At 41.0% G+C, this 17,683-nt stretch overlaps 1 protein-coding gene across 4 annotated transcripts in view; it reads left to right on the top strand.

The window, feature by feature from the left end:
* Positions 1-17,683, top strand: part of HEATR3 (HEAT repeat containing 3) — a 73,352-nt gene that overhangs the window by 34,987 nt on the left and 20,682 nt on the right. For 2 of the 4 annotated variants that reach the window (XM_059151004.1, XM_059151005.1), the window contains exon 14: positions 862-1,038. In XM_059151004.1, coding sequence (XP_059006987.1) covers positions 862-1,038 — 177 coding nt within the window. Of the gene's footprint in view, positions 1-252; positions 362-861; positions 1,039-4,123; positions 4,914-17,683 lie in introns of those variants that run through there. The other 2 variants (XM_059151003.1, XM_059151006.1) reach the window with 2 other exon arrangements.

Below are 17,683 nucleotides of genomic sequence, written 5' to 3'. Positions count from 1 at the left end.
AAGCTTGTTCCTTTATTTTCTGTATTTTCTGCAGACTAAAAGTTAGATCCAAACCTGAATCCCATTCAGATTTATGTTGATCTTTTTAATAAGACTACTTCATAGGTGATCGTATGTGCTTCATACTTTATTATGGGTTATTAACTCTAAATACTATCCTAGAGGTTATCTCGAGTACTTAAATTCAGATAAGACTGAGGTCCAGAGCGGGTAATGGACTTTCTAAGGGTCAGTCTGTTATTTATGTCACAGCTGGAGTTTGGACTCGCTGTTCTTAGCATTTCCACTCTCCCACCGATAATACCAGATGTGCACATCACCCTTGAGACATAAAGGGTGAAGCAGAACAGCCAAAAACAAAGTAAGTTCACTCTCGAACAGTTCCTCACAGATTGGGAATGCCCTGTTCATCAGCTAGCTAATCTTCAAAGGATGGATGGGTGTTAAAGATCATCACAGGGAGTCAGAAAGAGATGAAGTTTCATTTTTTTAGTTGTCCTAGAATGTTTTTCATATAATTTTACTTTTTCATATAGTTTTAAAAGCATGTTTTTTTGTTGCAGATATATATCTGTATTTTTGACAGCCTTTTTGGGGAGATAGAGGGGAAACTTTAATTGATTTAATTTAGGAATAGAAACTCTAATATACTTAATTTATCTTATTGATATTATACTTGGTGTATTTATAAATATAGGTGAAGTCTTTAATCTTTAGTTCTTTCCAAGTTTTAATTTGTCTCTGGCATTTTTAAATTTTAAAATACCATATGTGAATTGTTACCACATTTAAAGTTAGTAGGCATTTTGGAAACCGATGTTAGAATATTGGACAATCAACAGTGTGCCTTGTTGTCTCCAGACCATTGGGTGCTTTCTGCTTGAGGTTGCCACCAAAGATCCCTCCCTCGTAGTGGCAGGAGAAGCCTTGGATGCCCTCTTCGATGTTTTCGCAGATGGTAAAGAAGCCGAAAGGGCCTCAGTTCAGATTAAATTGTTATCTGCTCTGAAAGAATTCCAGCCAGTCTTCAAAATGAAGGTATGGAGCCGTTTTGTGTCGAAATGCTTAGGTCTCAGCCATCCTCCAAGAACGGGTGTCTGTAGTTCCCTCCGTGCACTCTCTGTGATTCGTAGAACACTGCCTCCCTAGAACTGGAGAATGCTTGTTGCCTGAGTCAGAACTCAGGCCTTGCTGTTGATTCACTGTGACTTGGGCCAGAATGGTGTGGGCACGGTTCCCTTTCTAGATGAGCTCAGTAATGCTCACAGTGCTCCTGGAGAAGCACTATGGTCTGGAGCCTACAAAGCACTTTCATAGGGGTTGTAAATTTATTTCATGTCATTACAGGTAATATATTCCAGCTTGATTCCAGTGTTACGACTATTTCCCTTGGGTGAAAGGGGCAAACTCCAGGCTGGTCTCTGTTGGAGAATGTAGCTACCTTCATTTACCCTTTTATTTATTTTTTTGTTTCACTAGAAGCATCAAAGCTAACTTTGAGTCAAAGAGTAATTTTCAGAAACTTGGTGACCAGGGAAAGGCAACCAGGAATTTTAAAAACAGCCTTGAATCCTATGTCTACAAGTTGAAGTTCACCATTCTCCAGTGATCTAAACCTCCCTTTCCAGGGGTACCTGGCTGGCTCAGTCAGTGGAGAATATGACTCTTGATCACAGGGTCATGAGTTTAAGTCCCACCTTGGGCATAGAATTTACTTAAAAAACAAATAAAAGGGGCACCTGGATGGCTCAGTGGTTTAAGCCTCTGTCTTCGGCTCAGGTCATGATCTCAGGGTCTTGGGATCGAGCCCCACATTGGGCTCTCCACTCAACGGAAGCCTGCTTCCCCCTTTCTCTCCGCCTGGCTCTCTGCCTTCTGATTTCTCTCTGTCAAATAAATAAATAAAGTCTTAAAAAAAAATACTTTAAAAAACAAACAAACAAACAAAATTTCCATTTCTAAATAATGTCATTTTGAGAAATAAAAATATTCATATTTTTTGCTTTTAGATTTCAGATTAAATATTTGCTTTTAAATCTTTGTCAAGAAAATAGAGGCTTGGATGAAAAATTAGCTTACTTCTGTTGTTTTCCGATAGGTATTTCTTTTATTTTTATTTTCTTATTTTAGAGAGAGGGAGAGAGAGCAGGGGGATGACAGAGGGAGAGGGACAAGTAGACTCTGCCAGTGTGGAGCCAGACGTGGGACTCGATCTCAAAACCCTAAGGTCATGACCTGAGCTGAAACCAAGAGTCGGAAGCTTAGCTGACTGAGCCACCTAGCCGCCCGCAATTTCAGGCTTCTGATGCAGAGTTGATTTCTCAAGGAGAGAACTCTGTGATGTTTTTTAGGAGAATATGATTGTATGTCTTATAATTTAGATTTTCTGAAGTTTCATTTTTTTAAGGAATAGGAAATAGTTTTCTTTAGAAAAATAGCAGCACACATCATGTACATTCTATGTCATAGTTACATCTAAGTCAGTGTTGGTTTAAGGACATCAGAATTGGTTTGTTTTTAATGTTTTCATGTTTTGGCATATTCTATTTAAAAATGTGATCATAGTGACTGACATGTATTGAGCTAAGATTCACCAGTAGGTAACTTAAGTCTGGGGGAAACAATTGAATAGTTTACTCTTAATTACCCTTTGTTCAGGCCTGTAGGAGTTTTTGTTTGGGTTTTTTTGTTTTGTTTTGGTTTGTTTTTTTTGCTATTTTTAAAATTGAGATATAGTTCACATATAATATTGTATTAGTTTTAGGTGTACAGTGTAGAGATTTGATGCATGTACATACTGGGAAATAACTACTATAACAAATTTAGTTAAATCCATCATCACACATAGTTGGAAAATTTTTTTCTTGTGATGAGAACTTTTAAGCTCTACTCCTATAGTAATTTCTAAATATACAATCAGAATCACCATGCTGAGCGTTCTATCCCCATGACTTATTTAGTTTATAACTGGAAGTTCTTGTCTTTTGACCTTCTGTTCACCCATACTTGTCTGTTCTTTAAGCAGTGAGAGGTTTTATTCCCTTTATTTTCTGCCTCATGGGTAATCAAATTAAGTGACGTTTCTCCACATAAAGACAAAATGTGTCTTAGTATTTTCCCCCTTTGTTATCTAGAATGTAGCCCAACATATTCACAAACCTGCACTTTGTGTTTTCTCTTAACACTGTGTCCTAGAGATATTTCCATACCAGTACGTGGTGGGTATCCACAGTGTTCTTAAAGGGTGCAAGCAGGCCCTTGAAACATCTGAAAGGAGTCTGTATGGTGAGGAGAAAATACCCCCTATTTCCCTGCAGCTGTAAGGAAAGCAGATGTAGTTGAGAATTCAGACTGCAGAAGCCAATGCTCAGAGAGGAGTTATGTAAACTATGAACCAGCAAAACAGCCCCTAACCATTGGGAGGGCTGTTCTGATTGAGATTCCTACTTGCTATGCAGTGCTATGGTAATGATGTTTAATTAAGTGTTTTTCTTTTCTCAGACGTATAAAGCCCTAATGAAATTTCTTTGTTAGCCAGAAGAGCAGCTTGTAGTTTTTCATACGAAGCGCTTCTGTGAACGAAGCCACAGTTGCATTGAAGACTGTTGGGTATATGTTTGGCCTCAAGTTGCATTGCAGTATGATACAATGCACTTTACCGAAGAATTTTCCTAAAGGGCTGGCTCTCAGAGTTTTCCTGTAAGCAGACTCACTGGTAATGTGTTACAAATGCAGATGCCCAGGCCCAAACCCGGACCTATTGAAAATCAGAAATGGCAACCAACCTGCTTTTTTAACAAGCCTTCCAGATGATACTGTTGCACACTAAAATTTGAGGTCCACTCTCCAGAGGTGAAGTCTAGTTCACATACCATAAAACTTAAAACATAAAACTCTTTTAAGGTCTGCAATTCAGCCGTTCTTGTAACTATCATTTTTAAAAGTACATAATCTTAATTTATCTTTAGGGCTCACACACTGTATTCTTTTACCTTGCAAAGCGAAAATCTTTCACCAAATTCTGGCAGCTCTTTGTTCTGAAGAGAATACGCCCCAAATCACATGCTTTCTTATCTAAAGGAATTCGTAATGTATACCAAATCACATATGATTTTTTTGGCAGATACGAAAAGAAGGGAGAGGTAAATACAGTCCAGATCAGCTGTGTGTTCTCGACAATGTGAAGATGAATTTGAGAAGGTTTGTCGCTTATCAAGAAACTGTTGAGAAAAGACTGACTACTTGAACCATTGAAAGACCAGTTCTCGCCCCAAGTGTTCAGTGCTAAAGAGTACTAAAGTATTTCCTTGGAGTGTATGTGTTTCTAAAAAAATCATTTCTCAATGCCCATATCCTGTCCGGTCAGAAGCTCTTTTAAGCCTTGGGATCTCTGTGGCATTTCTAGCGTTCTCTAAATTATGTTTCCAGCATGTTTTAATCACTGGAAACACAAGGAGTGGAAGAGTAGAAACAGGAATCTCAGGTGGTTATTCGTGAGTCACAAAGAACCTTCCAAACAATCATGTTTTCCTGGAATTTTGCAGGAAAGGAAAATCCAGAGCATTGCTTGGACGCTCTTTTAAGCAAGCATCATTTTATATGTGCTGCCAAAGCGAGCAAGCATTATTTTGTATTATCTAAATCTCTATAAACTGAAATATGAAGACAAGCTTCATAAAAGTTTTTTGGTTATGAAGTATACCAATTGTGTTTCCCTTTTGAGCAGAAGTGAATGAGCTGAATTTGTATTCCACTCTTCAGTAGAATATACTAAGGAATTAATGAGGTCATTGTCAGCCTCTATACAAACGGAGCTGATCACTTACTGCTTTGTAACATCACTCCGTGTTTAATTTGATACGGAATCGGAATCAGGAGGAAATATTTTTTAATAAATAACTTTTTAATTGAAAGCTTTGTGTCTTACACGGTTTTTTTAAAAAATACCAGACAGCCCTGGTCCTGGGTTTTTCGCTTGGTAATGGGCATTGCTTCGACTATATGTGAAATATTTAAAACAAGACTTACAGCAGGAATCTCCAGCATTACTCTCAATGTCCTTGTGTTAATAGGGTGACAGCTAGAGTGAGGGGTCGGGGAGTTTCAGCGGACCTCATCCTCTGAGAGACAGGGGGAATTGGGGGGCCCTGGACCAGCTCCATTGTCCGTGCATTTGCCTGATAAGAAGAGGTGTCGATGAAGGTTTGAAAATCCTCCCACAGCTGATCTCAGTTGTCCTGTTAAAAGGCCTAGTACCCAGGGGACTTTCCTTTCTCATCTAGTTCAATCCATCACCTCACACAGTTCAATGTTTTTTTTCTTGTGATGAGAACTTTCAAGATTCACTCTCTTAGTAACTTTCAGACGTACAATACGATATTGATGACGTCACCATGTGTTTATTACATACTTTACTTCTTACAACTGAAAGTTTGTGTCTTTTGTCTCCCTTTCCCCATATTGTCATCTCTCTCCACCTGCTCCCCACACACCTCAGGCAGCCCCTAATGTGTTCTTTGGATCTAGGAGCTTGGTTTCTTCTGTTGACTCCCCATATACTTCATTGTTTCTTCTATTGATTCCCCATATACTTCATGTACTTCATTGTGTGTGCACGCGCACACGTGTGTGTGTGTGTGTGTGTGTGTGTGTGTAGAGACACTATGTATTCTTTATTCATCCACTGATGGGCACTTGGGTTGTTTCTGTGTCTTGGTTGTCATAAATGCTGTGATGAACATGAGGGGTACAGATATATTTTTGAGGTAGAGTTTTAGTTTCCTTTGGGTATATAAGCAAAAATAGAATTGCTGGGTCATGTGGTAGTTCTATTTTTAATTTTTGAGGAATGTCCGTACTGTTTTCACCAGTGGCTGCACCAACTTATATTCCCACTAACAGTGCTCAAGAGTTTTCTTTTCTCCACATCCTTGCGTGTTATCTCTTGTCTTTTGGATAGTAGTGATTTTCACTAGGTGTGAAGTGATATCTCATTGTGGTTTTGAGAGAAGGAGTCTTCCTTTTTTTTTTTTTTTTTTTTTTTTAAAGATTTTATTTATTTGAGATCACAAGTAGGCAGAGAGGCAGGCTGAAAGAGAGAGAGGAAGAAGCAGGCTCCCTCCGAGCAGAGAGCCCGATGCGGGACTCGATCCCAGGACCCCGGGATCATGACCCGAGTCGAAGGCAGCGGCTTAACCCACTGAGCCACCCAGGTGCCCCAAGAGAAGGAGTCTTCCAATGAAGAAAAGTTTCAGAGTTCTCCCTACTTCATATTTTTAGAGAATATAATTGTTTTCAAGGAGAATAAAATTTCCAGTTTAGCATAGGACTAGTAGGCTCTTTTTTTTTCTAAGATTTTATTTATTTACATGACAGAGACACAGGCAGAGGAGGAATACAAGCAGGAGGAGTGGGAGAGGGAGAAGCAGGCTTCCCACTGAGCAGGGAGCCTAGTGCGGGGCTCGATCCCAGGACCCTGGGATCATGACCTGAGCCTAAGGCAAATGCTTAACGACTGAGCCACCCAGGCGCCCGGGCTAGTAGGTTCTTGATAAATATTTGTTGAATGAATAAATGTTAGTGAGTTTCTGTTTTATTAGGCAACCTCTAAAGCAGTTGTTGAATTCAGAATCATCCTATTTAATAGTGAAGATGAATTCTTACATGGAAAGTGTGCCATCCGGGGCACTGGGTGGCTCAGTGGGTTAAAGCCTCTGCCTCCGGCTCAGGTCATGATGCCAGGGTCCCGGGATCCAGCCCCACATTGGGCTCTCTGCTCAGCAGGAAGCCTGCCTCTCCCTCCCTCTCTCTCTCTCTCTCTCTCTGCCTGCCTCTGCCTACTTGTGATCTCTGTCAAATAAATATATAAATAAAATCTTAAAATTATCAAAAAAAAAAAAGAAAGAAAAGAAAAGAAAGTGTGCCATCCAGGGGTGCCTGGATGGCTCATTTGGTTAAGTGTCCCATTCTTGATTTCACCTCAGGTCGTGATCTCAAGAGTTGTGGATCTACGCTGTTGTGTTGTGGCCTTGCGTCGGGATCTACGCTGGGCGTGGAGGCTCCCACAGATTCTCTTTCTCCTGCTCCTTTTGCCCCCCACACCCCCCTTAAAAAAAAGAAGAAAATATGCCATCCAGAAATCCAGAAATTTGAGACTCTGAGCCATTGATAGTTTGGCTTATATTGTTACATTTAATTTTGCTGTTCAAACAACAGGGAAAGATAGGAAAAGGTTAAATATACTTTATGGCTTTATTTACATAATAGCTTAGTAGATCATGCGAATATTATTCATGGCATGATATAATAGAAACTTTTTTTCCTGTGTGACTGTAGGAAAAAATGTACTTTAAAATGTATTTATTTATAAATCATCAGAATACTCCAGAAGGAATATGCACTATTTTAAGTGTTGAAGTATGAACTCATGTGAGATCCTTTGTTTTAGGAGGTATTTTTAAGTATTCAACCAACCATGGCATCTCCCCCCCCCCGCAAAATAAAAATCACTGCTTTACTTCTCATTTTTAAAGTTTTTTTGGGGGGGCTCTTTAAGATGGAAACTCATTTTATTTTAAAATAGAGTTGATTTTTCTCTGCCTACTTGTGATCTCTCTCTGTCAAATAAATAAAATTAAAAAAAAAAGAGTTGATTTTGAAATATCAGGCATTTGATTATATTTCTTTATTTGCAGTTTTATCTTTTGCTTTTATTTAGCCTTTCAAAGAAATACATTTTGAGTTGTCAAGATAGGGAAGAGCCCTTATCTCTTCAGCAGTCCTGTTTACCTACTTCTGTTGTAGGCTGGCTTCCTGCTTTTTTGAAATTGCATGGACCAATATCTGATTGTGTTTAACGAGTATATAGGACATGAGCCATTTCAGAACTCATTTCACAATATCCAGAAATTCTTTCTGTTCAGCAACAATAGTAAAATTGCACTATAGTATTTTAAACATCCACTTTTGGCAGAAGACTCCCTTTCTCTGCCATTTTATTTTTATAAATTATGGGTTTCTTGTACCCATCTAATCCATACATTCTGTCCCCTTCAGAAGAACGTCTGTCATCATCTCTTATTTTTGCTCTGATTTCAGTTTTCTAAGTAGACCATGACACCAACAGATTGTCTGTTACCAAAGAAATTCTTGGTTTCTTGGATGCTTCTGCCAGAGGACTTAGAACATTGTGGAACCAACACATGTCAAGGGTTAGTTGACATATTTGTGGTGGCATTGAGAGGCTTGTGGCCAAAGGGTGTTTTTTTTCTGGGGCAGCTTTGCAGAGCTTTCCTTTGGTTGCCCTGGGTCCCTGGTGCCCTCTGTCTGCATTTCCTGTCCACTTGCAGAGCCTGATTGTCCTCCCCTCACCCATTTTGTGACCTTCTCTAGAATTTTATGATAAACTTCATTTTTTGGTAGCCATGATGAATTTTTGCTGTTTATGGCTAAAAATATCCCTGATTAATGCTATGTCTTTGTAGAAGTTTTTCTGGACATTTCCATCTATACATATATAATACACTGTTTCTATAATGGGAACATCATGTTCTGTAACTTGGATTTTTTTTCTTTAACAGTAATTTCTGGATGTGTTGTCATGTCAGAATTATAATTCGGTCTAATGGTAGATATTTCTTCTCAGAAAATGAAAACATGCTTAATTTCTACTAGGTACTCTATTAGATCTTCGTTTGATAGGTTTGGGTAAAGTTTGCTTTTCTTAGCTGGTGCCTTTTTTTTTTTTTTTTTTTTTTTAGATTTATTATTTTAGAGCAAGAGAGAGTGCTTGAGTCGGGGGAGGGACAAAGGGAAAGGGGGAAAGAGAGAATCTCCAGTAGACTCCCTCACAATGCTGAGTTGACCTGAGCCTGAAACCAAGAGTCGGACGCTTAACTGGCTAAGCCACCCAGGCACCCCATGACAGCATTTTTATATATTTTGTTTTATTTTTTTAACGGTTTTATTTATTTATTTGGCAGAGAGAGACATTACAAGTAGGCAGAAAGGCAGGCAGACAGAGGTGGTGGGGGTTGGGGGAGCAGGCTCCCCGCTGAGCAGAGAGTCGGAAGCTGGAAGTGGGGCTTGATTCCAGGACCCTGAGATCATGACAGGAGCCGAAGGCAGAGGCTTAACCCACTGAGCCACCCACCCCATGACAGCATTTTAAATCATTCTTTTGAGTCTTCCAATGGTTTGGAGAATAGAATCTTCTCATTTGTTGAACCTAATCCCAAACTTGTATAAAAAAATAGACCCATGGAAAGTATAGGATGAAAGTCAAAGATTTTTAAAAATTCAGTACTGATTTTACAGTAGTAATTTTTACCCTTTTTCAGGTCATTAATTTTACTAAGAATCATAGACTCTTCCACTAAATGCGCCACATTCGTTATCTTTTGTATAACAAATTACCCTAAAATTGGTAGTTTATTTATTTATTTTTTTAAAGATTTTAAAATTGGTAGTTTAAAATAACAAAATTTATTTTCTCTGCGTTTCTTTGGGTGAGGAGTTGAAGAACAGCTTAGCTGGGTGGTTCTTCCTTAGGATCTCACAAGGTCACAGTAAAGATATTGGCCACAGTTGCAGTCAACTGAAGTCTTGAGTGGGGCTAGAAGGTTTCTTCCAAGGTGGCTCGCTCACATAGCTGTTGGCAGGAGGCCGTTCCTCAGCGTGCGTGTCATCATGACATAGCACCTGGCTGCCCCCAGAGTCAGCATCCGAGAGAGAGGAGAAAGCTAGTTTCAGAGGTGACACACCATCACTTCTGCTGAATTTTATTTGTTTTAAGTCACTGAGTCCAGTTCATACTCAGACAGAGGGGAATTAAGTTCCACTTCTTGAAGGGAGAAGTATCATAATTAGTATACATGTACATAAATACGTATATAATTATTTTTAAGATTTTCCTTTTTTTTTCAAGATTTTATTTATTTGCGAGAGAGGGAGTATGAAGGAGAGGCAAAGGGAGAAGCAGACGCCCCGCTGAGGAGGCAACCCAATGCGGGGCTCGATCCCAGTACCCTGAGATCATGACCTGAGCTGAAGGCAGACGCTTAACTGACTGGGCCACCCAGTTGCCCCAAGATTTTATATTTAAGTAATCTCTACACCTGATGTGGGGCTCGAACTTAGAACTACAAGATCACGAGTCGCATACTCAGGGCTGCTGGGTGGCTCAGTCAGTTAAGCATCTGCCTTTAGCTTAGGTCATGATCCCCAGGTTCTGGGATTGAGCCAGCCCCATGTTGGGCTCCCTGCACAGTGGGGAGCCTGCTTCTCCCTCTGCCCCTCACCCTGCCAGTGCTTTCTCTCTCTCTCTCAAATAAATAAAATACTTAAAGAAAAAAGAGTTGCAGGCTCTACAGGCTGAGCCAACCAGGCACCCTGGCAGATGTTTTGAAACCACTACATGTGTACCTGCATCTGAGTTCAGAATATTTATGAATTTTTTTTATTCATGCATGGACATCAGGTTGAGAATTGCAATTTTGTATTGCGCTGGTTACTCTTCAAGCTATGAGTCAGAAAGTATTCTGAGGAATTCTAGATACAGCTGTTCCTTAACTAATGTCTTTATGCACTCAACATTTATTTATTATACAAATATTTCCCACATGTTATTTTCTCTTCATAATGGAGTGAAAGTAGCCTTTTTGAAACACGCACTTACTCAAGTTTCTTCCTTGCTTTTATGCTCAGTCACTTCAGTGGTTCCCATTACCCACAAGATAGAAAGTTTAAAATCCTCACCATATCCTACAAGCAGCATGACCCCTGGGCCAGGTTTGCCTGATAGAGTCCTGATAGAGCATAATTATTGACAGTACTCTGACTGCCAAGACAACCCTGGATGAGTATCAAAATGAGTTGATGGGACAGTGTGAGATCCAGGACTGGGTGTGGGACCAGGATAGAAACCGCTGTAATGGACAAAACAGACAACTGACCAAGTCGAATCTGCAAAGTGCACTAGATAACTGATTCATCAATTTTCCATCCCCAATTCGATCACTATTTATGGAAGAGACTCTAGGGACAAGATGTCTCTGACTTTCTCTCCAATGATTCAGAAAAAAACAAACAAAACCCATTTCTATATAAATGTAGAGAGAAAGAAGAATGAAGCAAGTAGAGCAAAAGGTAAACAAATAGTAAATTGAGAAAGAACACATGGCGCTTCTCTGAACTATTCTTGCAACATCTCATTGTTTAAAATGATATGAAAATGAGGGGCGCCTGGGTAGCTCAGTGGGTTAAGCCTCTGCCTTCCACTCAGGTCATGATCTCAGGGTCCTGGGATCGAGCCCTGCATCGGGCTCTCTGCTCAGCAGGGAGCCTGCTTCCCCTTCTCTCTACCTGCCTCTCTGCCTACTTGTGATCTCTGTCTGTCAAATAAATAAAATCTTTAAAAAAATTTAAAAAATGATATGAAAATGAAAACTTAGGAAACTAATATGTAAATGGCTGAAAAAGCCAGTGCTCCAGTTTCGAGATGGAATGATACAATTATCCAACCCACGACTCCTTTGTGTCCTCTGGCTCTGCTTGGTCCTTTGGTCTCCCACTCTGTTGTCTGCCTCACTCAGTAAGCGTTGGCCATTCTGCTCTTTATTCATGGCTTGAGCATGCCATGCTCTTTGCATCACATGCATGTGCATACCCCTTGCTGGGCTTCTTTTCCCACTTCATCTAGTGAACTCCTATTCATCCTTCAAAACTCAGTTCAGGGGTATGTGGCTGGCTCAGTAGAGCATGTGAGTCTTGATCTTGGAGTAATAAGTTCAGACCCCATCTATGGTATAAAGATTACTTAAAAATAAAATCCTAAAAAAAAAAGGGGGGTTGCCTGGATGGCTCAGTTGTTAAGCATCTGCCTTTGGCTCAGGTCATGATCCTGGGGTCCTGGTATCAGGTATCAGAGCCTGCCACATCAGGTTCCCTCCTCAGTGGGAAGCCTGCTTCTCCCTCTCCCCCTTTCCCTGCTTGTGTTCCCTCTCTCACCGAGTCTGTCTCTGTCAAATAACATCTTAACAACAACAATAAAAAAATGAACCCCACAATTCAATCAGTAATTCCCATAGGGAAACTTCCTGTAACCATTTAGACAAGATCAGGGGTCAGTGTTCTAGACACTCAAGCATCTTGTACCATATATTTACACTTTCTTTATATAGCACTGCATTCTTTTTTTTTTTTTTTTTAAGATTTTATTTATTTATTTGACAGACAGAGATCACAAGTAGGCAGAGAGACAGGCAGAGAGAGAGAGAGGAGGAAGCAGGCTCCCTGCTGAGCAGAGAGCCTGATTCGGGGCTCTATCCCAGGACCTTGGGATCATGACCTGAGCGGAAAGCAGAGGCTTAACCCACTGAACCACCCAGGTGCCCCAGCACTTCATTCTTGATCAGATTTATTGAAGCTCCTGTGTGCTGAGCATTCTGTTAGCTATTGAGAACACTAAGGTAAGCAAATATAGTCCTTGTCTTACATAGCTTAGGAGCTAGTAGGAGACAAACAGAATCTATGTAAAATTACAAGTGACAAATGCTACAAAGAGGGTAGCTGAAGCTATGAGGCCCCACTCGAGACCAGGAAAGACTTCTTGGAGAAGTGATAGAAGCAGTTAACTAGGAGAAGAAGCAGGACAGATCATCTCCAGGAGGAAAGAATATCATATACAAAGATCCTGGGGCCAGAGAGAGTGAGACAAGGATGAGGGACCAATAGAAGCTCCCGTGTGGTGGATGTTCATTGCAAGGTGTGACCAGTGAGGCAGGTGGGGGCCAGACCACCAGGGTTTTTTTTAAGATGTTACGTCTTTATCCTGCAAGCAATGGGAAAATGAAGTCCCTTGAGTGTTTTTTAACAGGAAGAGATAGAGAGGAGGCATGATATGATCAGACGAAAATTTTGGAAACCTCTGCTGTTGGAGGTGAGCCAGAGGAGAAGCAGTTGGACCAGCCAGGAGGTTACTGGGGTGGTTTGGGAGATAGATGGTGTTGGTTCTGATCAGTGTGGTGTTGATAAAGTAAAAAGATACAAAAGCAGGTGGTGATGGGTTCGACACGGGGGGAAAACAGCAAGATGGAGGGAAGCGTCAGGGTTGAGTCAGGTTTCTGGCTTACATAAGCTGTTGAATGGTGTTACCATTTACCAAAATAGGAAACACCAGAAGAGGAGCAGGCGGTGGGGTGGGGGGTGGGGGGGAGACTGATGAGTTTTTGATTTGTTAAGTATCAGATAAGTTGTTTTTGAATGCAAACAACAGAAAATGTGGGTCCACCGTCTTAAATTGTAATGAACTTACTACCTCACATAAAATCTGGTGAGAGGGCTGGTTGATTCAGCAGCCCAGTGGTATCAAATATCCCATCTTGGGGCGCCTGGGTGGCTCAGTGTAGTGATCTCAGGGTCCTGGGATCGAGGCCCACATCAGGCTCTCTGCTCAGTAGGGAGCCTGCTCCCCCCCACCTCACCTGCCTCTCTGCCTACTTGTGATCTCTCTCTGTCAAATAAATAAATAAAATCTTAAAAAAAAAATCCCATCTCTACCCACATTTTTGCTCTGCCTTGCTCTGAACACGGGCTAGCTTCCTTTTGTGATTGGAAGATGGCTAGAGACATTAGAGTCCAGAGCCAGAAAGAGGACTTTCTCCTCCTCTCTCTCTCTCTTTTTAAATATTTATTTCATTTATTTAAATATTTCTTTGTGAGAGAGTGAGCGTGCACAAATGGGGGCAGTGGCAGTGGGAGAGGGAGAAGCAGACTCCCTGCTGGGCACCAGTTGAGCACATGGGGCTCAATCCCAGGACCCTGGGGATCACAACCTGAGCCAAAGGCAGACACTTAACCGACTGAGCCACCCAAGCACTCTCCTCTTCTGTCTCTTTAGGAGCTGACTACCTGTCCCAGAAGCCCTCACAGCATATCTATCTGTATCAGTCGTAGTATTTAATGCTATACGCTGTAAGAATCTCAATGACCAAGTGACTTAACACAACAAAAATTTATTTCCCACTCCCATCACAATTCCATGCAAGTTGGGTGGCTCTCTCGAGGATCTAGGATCCTTCTTTTACATGATTCCATGATATTGGAGTCCAGTCCTTTTAGCCTCATGGGTGAGTAGAAGAGAGAGACCCAAGGATCTCACTTGAAATTTTAGGGCGAAGCTCCAAAGTGACAACTTTTATTTCTGCCCACATTCCGTTGTCCAAAACTGGTTCCCACACTATCCTCACAGCATAAGAGGCTGGGGGATGTAATCTTAGTCTGTGCCCCAAAAGAGGAGCTGGGGTCGGTCACCATGCAGCCAGTCTGCTGTATCCTCCCATTATCAGCGGCCAGAATTAGGTCAAATACCTTCCTTCTGCCACTGATAAGGGGAATGGAATTACCAGGATTGGCTTCTATTAGTCATATCTGTGTGAGTGTAGATTTTCCTTCTATACTTCAATCATAACAACATATTGCAACAGATTGAAGGCAAAAACAGCACTACTGGAACCATCTTGCAGCCACAGAAGGGAGCTAACCACCCCCTTCATTGGATTTTTTATGAGATAAAGTCATTATGGTTTAAACCAGTTGATTCACATTTTCTGTTATTTGTACAGAATGGACATGGAAACTGTATGACCCTCTTAATAGATGCAGAAAAAGCATTTGACAAAAATCCAACATTCTTAGCAAACTAGGAATAGGAAGAGATTTTTTCAAAATTTTAAAGAACATCTACAAAAAAAACCTATAGCTAGCATTGTACTTAATGGTGAAAGACTGAATTGTTTTTGCTTAAGATCAGAAGCATGGCAAGGATTTCCAGTCTGACTCCTTTAACCCAGTATCATATTGGAATTCCTAGCCAGTGTAATAAAGTAAAAAAAAAAAAAAAAAAAAAAAAAAAAGGTAATATATGTACCAGAAAGGAAGAAGTGAGACTGTTTTTATTTGCAGCTGTTACATATGTAGACAGTCCTTAAAAGTATACAAAAAGACTACCAGAATTAGTAAATTTAGCAAGATCCCAGGATTCCAGATCATTATACCAAAGTCAGTTATATTTCTACATATTAGCCATGAAGAATCCAAAAAGAAATTTGGATAACCATCATATTTATGTTAGCATCCAAAAATGTAGGAATAAATTTAGAGAAGATACACAGTATACGGGTGCCTGGGTGGCTTCATTGGTTAAGTGTCTAGCTCTTGATTTCTTGATTTGGGCTCAGGTCGTGATCTCAGGGTCCTGGGATCAGCATCCCAACAACCCCCAACTCCCGCACCACAGCCTTGTCTTGGGCTCTGTGCTCAGCGGGAGTCTGCTTTTTGATTCTCTCTCTCCCTCCACCCCTCTCCCCCACTCTCTAAAATAAATAAGTCTTAAAAAAATAATACAGTACATGTACATTGAAAACTACAAAACATTGTTGAGAGAAGTTAAAACCTACATGAATGGAGAAATATACCATGTGCATGGATTGGAAGATGACATTTCTCCCTAAATTGGTCTATAGATTCAAGGCAATCCCAATTAAAATCTCAGCAAGTGTTTCTGTAGAAATTGATAAGCTGAGTCTAAAATTTATGTGGAGAGGCACCTGGGTGGCTCAGTGGGTTTAAAGCCTCTGCCTTCGGCTCAGGTCATGATCCCAGGGTCCTGGAATCAAGCCCCGAGTCGGCTTCTCTGCTCAGTGGGGAACGTGCTTCCCCCTGCCTCTCTGCCTACTTGTGATCTCTGTCTGTCAAATAAATAAATCTTTAAAAAAAAAATTGTGTTAAATGCAAAGGATTTAGAATATCCAAAACAGCCTTTGTTTTATTTTATTTTATTTATTTTTAAGATTGTATTTATTTGTCGGACAGAGGGGGGGAGAGAGAGAGCACAAGCAGTGGGAGCAGCAGAGGGAGAGGGAGAATCAGAATTGCTGCTTAGCAAGAAGCCCAGTGCAGGACTCAGTCCTGGGATCATGACCTGAACCGGAGGCAAATGCTTAACTGACTGAGCCACCCAGGCTTCCTCGAAACAGCGTTCTGAAAGGTGAACAAGTTTGGAGAATTTATACAACCTGATTTTAAGACGTACTGTAAAACTATAGTTATTGAGGCAAGACATAGAGATCAGAACAAAATTGAAAGTCCAGTCCAGAAATAGACCCATAATTATATGGCCAATTGCTCTTCCACTGAGTTGCCAAATTAATTCAATAAGGAAATACGGTCTTTTTATTAAATGTACTAGTATAACATATCTGTATGGAAAGAGGTATGTTCAAGAGTCAAGGTTTAATAAAAGGTTTAATAAAACTTAGTATTTTTACTAAGTCATCAAGTGCATTTTAAAAAAAATTTCAGTATATTTAACATACAACATCAAGCACATTTTTGTTTTGTTTTGTTTTTTTAGATTTATTTATTAGGGGCACTTGGGTGGCTCAGTCGTTAAGCGTCTGCCTTCAGCTCAGGTCATGATCCCGGATGGAGCTCTGAATTGGGCTCCCGGCTCAGTGGGAAGCCTGCTTCTCCCTCTCCCACTCCCCCTGCTTGTGTTCCCTCTCTCACTGTGTCTGTCTCTGCCAAATAAATAAATAAAATCTTTTTTAAAAAGATGAATTTATTTTTTTAAATATTTATTATTTTTATTTATTTATTTATTTTTAAAGACTTTATCTGACAGAGAGAGAGTGAATGCATAAGCAGGGAGAGGGACAGAGCTGGAGGGAGAAGCAGGCTCTCTGCTGAGCAGCGAGCCCGACATGGGGCTCCATCCTAGGACTCTTGAATCACTATCCAAGCTGAAGGCAGCTGCTTAACCAGCTGAGCCACCCAGGTGCCCCAAGATATACTTATCTGAGAGAGAGAGAGAGAGAGTGGGGTCAGGCAGAGAAGCAGACCCTGCTGAGCAGATGCAGAGATTTAATTCGGGGCTCTATCCCAGGACCCTGGGATCATGACCTAAGCCAAAGGCAGATGCTTAACCAACTGAGCCACCCAGGCGTCCCCATCAAGCACCTTCTTAAGTGCAGCTCTTTTTTCTGTAAGTGGGTGATAGGGACGAATACCATAACTATTGGTACAGTTTGGTGTCAGTGCCTTGATTCATAGGAACCATCAGCAGTTTGATGAGCCATTGCTTTTGTGCCCACAGGCAATGTGTCAACACAGCAAAAAAAGCAAGTCACATTTTAGTATTATTACAAAAATAGTTTTGACCTTGTGGGACCCCCCCAAAAGGATGTGTGGAACACACTTTGGGAACTACTTGTCTAGAAAGAAGTAAAAAGAGAATGGAGGGAGGAGTGACACCAAGCCTTGGAGAAATCTAGTCTTTGGTGGCCTGGTTGGAGGACGCACCTGAAGGGAAACACAGAAGGAATGACCCTGGGAGGTCGGAGAAAATCCAGAAAAATGGAAGGTCAGGGAATGCTTTCAGAAGGTGGACGGGGCCAATCGTGTGGAATACGGGTTAAGATCCACTAAGAAGAGACATGAAGAAGTTCCACTGGTTTAGGGACATGGATAGGAGTGTACGAGGCGGGGAAGGGAAGCTGCTAGGGTGAGAGACTTTGGGGGGATTTGTCAAGGGCAGAAAGAGACCAGAGCAGCTGAGGGATGGAGTTAGGGTTAGGGTTAGGGTTGCTCATTTACTCTGAGCGAACCGATGAGTGACTGGGTCACG

The sequence above is a fragment of the Mustela lutreola genome, chromosome 16, assembly GCF_030435805.1.
Source record: "Mustela lutreola isolate mMusLut2 chromosome 16, mMusLut2.pri, whole genome shotgun sequence".
Lineage (NCBI taxonomy): Eukaryota > Metazoa > Chordata > Mammalia > Carnivora > Mustelidae > Mustela > Mustela lutreola.
Note: the sequence above shows the minus strand (reverse complement) of the source record. Positions and strands in the feature narration are given on the sequence as shown.